Source organism: Scylla paramamosain, chromosome 5 (assembly GCF_035594125.1).
Source record: "Scylla paramamosain isolate STU-SP2022 chromosome 5, ASM3559412v1, whole genome shotgun sequence".
NCBI classification, from domain to species: Eukaryota; Metazoa; Arthropoda; class Malacostraca; order Decapoda; family Portunidae; genus Scylla; species Scylla paramamosain.
Window position 1 is genome coordinate 21,605,703 of NC_087155.1, and position 6,489 is coordinate 21,612,191.

At 47.2% G+C, this 6,489-nt stretch overlaps 1 protein-coding gene across 1 annotated transcript; it reads left to right on the forward strand.

Annotated features, from left to right (window-relative positions):
- The first annotated feature begins 3,183 nt into the window (after window positions 1-3,183).
- LOC135100958 (uncharacterized) lies at window positions 3,184-4,890 on the forward strand. Its single transcript, XM_064004574.1, has one exon. It carries the CDS (start codon window positions 3,184-3,186, stop codon window positions 4,888-4,890), a length of 1,707 nt encoding a protein of 568 aa, XP_063860644.1.
- The last annotated feature ends 1,599 nt before the right edge of the window (window positions 4,891-6,489 follow it).

Consider the following 6,489-nt stretch of genomic DNA (forward strand, 5'->3'; position numbering starts at 1 on the left):
CGGCACCAGCACCACCACCAGCACCACCAGCGCCAGGAGGAGGAGGAGGAGGAGGAGGAGGAGGAAGAGGAAGGGAAAAAGAAAAACCAGGACCTTGGGAGGATGACAACGTCTCTCTGTCTTACGTGTGACCATCCTGCGCATACGTCTGCCTCACCTCGCCTCACCTCTCCCCTTCCCCCGCTGACCCCTCCAACTTATCTCTCTCACCCCACCTTTGCAACCACCCACCCCGGGAAAGTGGTCAACCCGCCTCAGTGACCCTCGGCCCCGCCCCACCCCGCATTGTTGACCCAGCCATCATCACACGAAACGTGACGTCACTAAGCCAACCGTGGATCGTGACCAAGCCTCCCTCGCGCCGGCCGCTGGAGGTTTGCGCCGTGTTGACCAGCGGGGATTTTTGTCTTGGCCGGTGGAGAAAGAAGGACAGCGTGTGTTGGGTTTGATGGGCCGCGGCTGTTTGACTTTGTTCGGCTCAAGTTGATAGTGTGTGTGTGTGTGTGTGTGTGTGTGTGTGTGTGTGTGTGTGTGTGTGTGTGTGTGTCGGAGGAGTTGGAGGAGGAGGAGTAGAAGAATACTCATTTGTAAGGCAGTAGTGATGCTTGTGACTGGTGTACAGAGAGTGAGATGAGAGAGTGCTGGCTAGAGTGTAGTGGAGCAGAGACACTGGTTGCTCAGGAAGAAATTGGAAGGATGAGGAGTGATGAGTGGCGGGGGAAGAGATTATTTGAGATTTGGAAGATGAGTCCTTCCTGAACTCCTCGCATCACAACATTCCGCGCTGGTAGGAACAAGGCACGTCTCGGGGAGGGAGGAGGGAGGAGGCAGGAGGGAGGGAGGTGTGCCTGGCTCGTCCTTCACACGTGATTGACGATGCCGGGGAGAATACCGGGTCAGCATTTTTCTTTGCCTGACTTCTCTAATAGTGCTTAATGGGGTAATGAGCCGCAAGCAGGCCGATAATTAGAGTATTATATTAGTCTGCACGTAATCGGTCAGTTTTTTCTCCGTGATTTGTCTTTTCTTAACAGGTTTACTCAAGGCTAATAATCCTATTTGATCATGAGTATAGAGACATTTTGTGTATTCGTAATCATACCTCGTCCAGCCGCACCACGCTCGCAGATTAGAACTTCCACTCATCTTGAATAATTACCTGTTGTTTTAGGAGGCACTTTGTCGGTGCTTCTGTTGCTATATTACAAGCCGAGTACATAAATGAATTCTGATAGTTTTACCGTGCAAAATTATGATACTTTACGCATTTTTATTTTTGGAACTGACTGTACGCATTATTATATTCATGGCAAGGTATCGGGCTTGATAGTGAAGTAAACTGCATTGTACGTAGTTATGCTAAGGAACCTTTTTTTTTTTTACGACTAATCTAAGGAAAGTTTTCGTATATCATGTGCTTTATAGCTATGCAATGGAATTATTACACTAATGATAAGCTATAATGTTTCCTTCTTTCGAGTCAAACAAAGAGAGGATTAAGTATTTTGCGTATCATGTAAATAACTAAGGAGAGATATATATATAATTAAAGAGTTTATAGATTGCTACCACCTAGAGAGAGAGAGAGAGAGAGAGAGAGAGAGAGAGAGAGAGAGAGAGAGAGAGAGAGAGAGAGAGAGAGAGAGAGAGAGAGAATCAATACGTAGACCCACTCCTTACCTAACATAAAACCACTGAGAGAATACAACAGAATAAGTCTTCAAGATAGTAGGAAGTACCGGAGATGAGGAGGAGGAGGAGATCTCGCCTGGGTGGTAAGCCTCCGATGGCGCGCGAGGCCACTGAGGACCCTGATAACCACGGAATCGACGCGCCCATTAGTTAAGGAGTCATTGTGTTAGCCAACGAGCGGCCTTTTAGGAAATATAAATTGATGTCTTTTATCTCCACCATGACGCGGAAACAAACGGACCAATTTCTTGTACACACTTGTTTCATTATAAATCGCTTTGGTATTTCAAGCACGTGTATTCCTACTTTAACTTTTTGCCGCGTCCTCTCCTCCTCCTCCTCCTCCTCCTCCTCCTTTTACCTCCATGCTCTCTCTCTCTCTCTCTCTCTCTCTCTCTCTCTCTCTCTCTCTCTCTCTCTCTCTCTCTCTCTCTCTCTCTCTCTCTCTCTCTCTCATTCACTACCTGTTATCCCCTCCACCTCTCCCTTCCTCCCTCTCTCCCTCTCTCCCTCTCTCTCTCTCCTCGTTCTACCACCCTTTTATCATCTTCGTCTCCCTCCATCCCTCTCTCCCCCTTGTCTTCCATCCCTGTGCTGTTAAGATCTCCATTTCCTCCATCTTCCATAATGCAGAAATATTACACAAGGATCATTCGTGTAGGCAGATTAAGTATGAATTTCGCTCTTAGTGCAGGGTGACGTCAAATACAGCACTGTCCTCACCAGTGGCGTCTACAATTTTTCAGTCAAGCGAGTTTCGCTCTAAAATCTGCTAATCTCCCTAAATGTGACTTTTAGGGCGAATAAAGCAGTAAAGGGAGTTTTAACGTGACCACTCGGGGCAGGAGAGTGGCCGGCCACTTCCACGATAATATAAGTTTGTGTGTGAGTGTGTGTGTGTGTGTGTGTGTGTGTGTGTGTGTGTGTGTGTGTGTGTGTGTAACTGTCTGTCGTCTAAAGCAATATTCACTCTGCTTTATCCTCCCAAGTGACACATTTCAGCGACCTGTGATGTTCAGCAAGAGTGCTCTTTTATTACTCGTACATGTAGTACGAGTATCTTAGTAGACTGAGAACAGGTCAAATCTCTCTCTCTCTCTCTCTCTCTCTCTCTCTCTCTCTCTCTCTCTCTCTCTCTCTCTCTCTCTCTCTCTCTCTCTCTCTCTCTCTCTGGCCGGTTCATATCCACCAGACGCTCATAATAATTGCATTCATCTCGCCCACAACTGATGGAGAGTAATCGTCCACAAGAGGAGAGCGTTCACTTAATTGACTTGCGTTCACCTTAACTAAATCTGCGTCATTACGCCATCAGGAAGACCACTAGTGGCCGGGGTCTTGTTGAGGCCGCGGCGGGGGGCGAGGCCCTTCGTCATGCTCCCATCACTAGGGACCACGCCCGATACGCCTTCCTTACGCCCTAAAACACACACTCCCCGCCGAGAAGAGAGCAATACCCGCGCGGCAGAGTGGTGGGCCGAGTATTTATCTATGATTAATATCTGCCGAACGGTGAGGCCGACAAGAGGGCCGCAGGCTGGTGCTTATCCCTTCCCGGCCAGCAGAGTAGGCGCCGGGAAACCAGGCCACGGACTTGTGGTTAGTGGAGAACTCAGGAGAGAACTCAACCAGCGGACAACTCAACCAGCGGACGACTCAACCAGCAGACAACTCAACCAGCGGACAACTCAACCAGCAGACAACTCAACCAGCGGACAACTCAACCAGCAGACAACTCAACCAGCGGACAACTCAACCAGCGGACGACTCAACCAGCAGACAACTCAACCAGCGGACAACTCAACCAGCAGACAACTCAACCAGCGGACAACTCAACCAGCAGACAACTCAACCAGCAGACAACTCAACCAGCGGACAACTCAACCAGCGGACAACTCAACCAACGCACAACTCAACCAGCGGACAACTCAACCAGCAGACAACTCAACCAGCGGACAACTCAACCAGCGGACAACTCAACCAGCAGACAACTCAACCAGCGGACAACTCAACCAGCGGACAACTCAACCAGCGGACAACTCAACCAACGGACAACTCAACCAACGGACAACTCAACCAACGGACAACTCAACCAACGGACAACTCAACCAACGCACAACTCAACCAGCAGACAACTCAACCAACGGACAACTCAACCAACGCACAACTCAACCAGCAGACAACTCAACCAGCAGACAACTCAACCAGCAGACAACTCAACCAGCAGACAACTCAACCAACGGACAACTCAACCAGCAGACAACTCAACCAGCAGACAACTCAACCAACGCACAACTCAACCAGCAGACAACTCAACCAGCAGACAACTCAACCAACGGACAACTCAACCAGCAGACAACTCAACCAGCAGACAACTCAACCAGCAGACAACTCAACCAGCAGACAACTCAACCAGTAGACAACTCAACCAGCAGACAACTCAACCAGCAGACAACTCAACCAGCAGACAACTCAACCAGTAGACAACTCAACCAGCAGACAACTCAACCAGCAGACAACTCAACCAGCAGACAACTCAACCAGCAGACAACTCAACCAGCAGACAACTCAACCAGCAGACAACTCAACCAGCAGACAACTCAACCAGCAGACAACTCAACCAACAGACAACTCAACCAGCAGACAACTCAACCAGCAGACAACTCAACCAGCAGACAACTCAACCAGCAGACAACTCAACCAGCAGACAACTCAACCAACAGACAATTCAACCAGCAGACAACTCAACCAACAGACAACTCAACCAGCAGACAACTCAACCAGCAGACAACTCAACCAGCAGACAACTCAACCAGCAGACAACTCAACCAGCAGACAACTCAACCAGCAGACAACTCAACCAGCAGACAACTCAACCAGCGGACAACTCAACCAGCAGACAACTCAACCAGCAGACAACTCAACCAGCAGACAACTCAACCAACAGACAATTCAACCAGCAGACAACTCAACCAACAGACAACTCAACCAGCAGACAACTCAACCAGTAGACAATTCAACCAGCAGACAACTCAACCAGCAGACAACTCAACCAGCAGACAACTCAACCAGCGGACAACTCAACCAACAGACAACTCAACCAGCGGACAACTCAACCAGCGGACAACTCAACCAGCAGACAACTCAACCAGCAGACAACTCAACCAGCGGACGACACAGTCAGTGAATTCGCCCTGAAAATACTTACATATTGTCGAGAATTCATTGTCTCAGTTTAATTTACTCTGAAATATTTACCTCCCTATTCCTCAGTTTTTGGCTTGCACCTGACTACACACACACACACACACACACACACACACAGGGCGGCAAGATCACAACTTCTTGACTTACGCCTCATACCTATCCTTTCCTAGATGAACAGACACCACAGCGTGAAAGATGATCGGCTCAAATCGTCTCCGCCTGTAGGGCAATGGGTAGCTGAGATTTGATCCCCGGCAGATCCCTGAGCCCAATTCCAGCCGGCAGTGAATGGCTTATGGGTGTTAGTGGGGGAAGTGTGTCCCGCCTCCCCTGTTAGTAGACTGGCACCTGCCGCGGCGGGAAACTGAAAGGCCTTTTGCTACAAAGACCTTACCAAGAATTCCACAGTCCGTCTTGGATCATTATGGAGATGAGTTGTGCGTGAATAGGCGTGTGGCTTTGTGGCTTGGGCATGAAGTAACCACCTTGTGAAACTCATAGTAACACAATCTCTCTCTCTCTCTCTCTCTCTCTCTCTCTCTCTCTCTCTCTCTCTCTCTCTCTCTCTCTCTCTCTCTCTCTCTCTCTCTTTGCTTTGTCTGCTTGTTTGTTTTTGTATTATTTTGTTCTCTTTTGTTTTGTTGATGTTAGTGTAACGGTGTTTATATTATAATTTATTTCCATTATATTCATCAATTATCCACTAGATGTATGAACACTTTTTGTGTAGTTTATATATGACACCCGATGCCTAAGGGAGCAATAAATAAACAACAACAATAACAATTCTCTCTCTCTCTCTCTCTCTCTCTCTCTCTCTCTCTCTCTCTCTCTCTCTCTCTCTCTCTCTCTCTCTCTCTCTCTCTCTCTCTCTCTCAGCTGGCTTGTTTCCTCCACTATTAATAAGGGTGTTCCCACGCGGACCCTTGGCACGCCGCCCTTCTTTATGGCGGGCTGTTGTGCCTCGGCTTTGTTGTCTTTCCTTGCCCTTTTTTCTCTGCCTTAAAAGACAACTCGTAACTGTAGTTTTGTATTTTGTTACTTCATTTTCTTTTTTATTCATTGAGGGTGAAATGTTTTGCTGCTCCATTGTCAGTTCTGTTGGCGCTTGTGGTCTGACTTTAAAGAGAGAGAGAGAAAGGGATTGTGTTGGTTTGTTTAAAATGAAGTAACTTTAGTTGATGCTGTGTAAATGATAATAATAATAATAGTATTAAAAATAATAATAATAATAATATTAATAATAATAATAATAATAATAATAATAATAATAATAATAATAGTTATAGTAATTTTAATCATATATGCATTGTCGCTTGTATTCAGACACCGTATTTCACTGCTCAGAAAACAAAAGCAAAAAGGATGCAGTCATCGTAAGGATTGTCTTCTCCATATAGCGTTGTCTGGAAAGGCTTCGGAGTGTAAAGACTGAGCCAAGTTTGACTATCACGTGTTTTGCCTCCAGGGCGCCGCATGCAAGGCCCATATCGAGACGTACAACATTAGAGCATTAGTGTTTTTCAACCACTGCCTTTAAAGCGAGCGTAAGGATTGGTCATCTCGCGGGTAATAGATGATACACACACA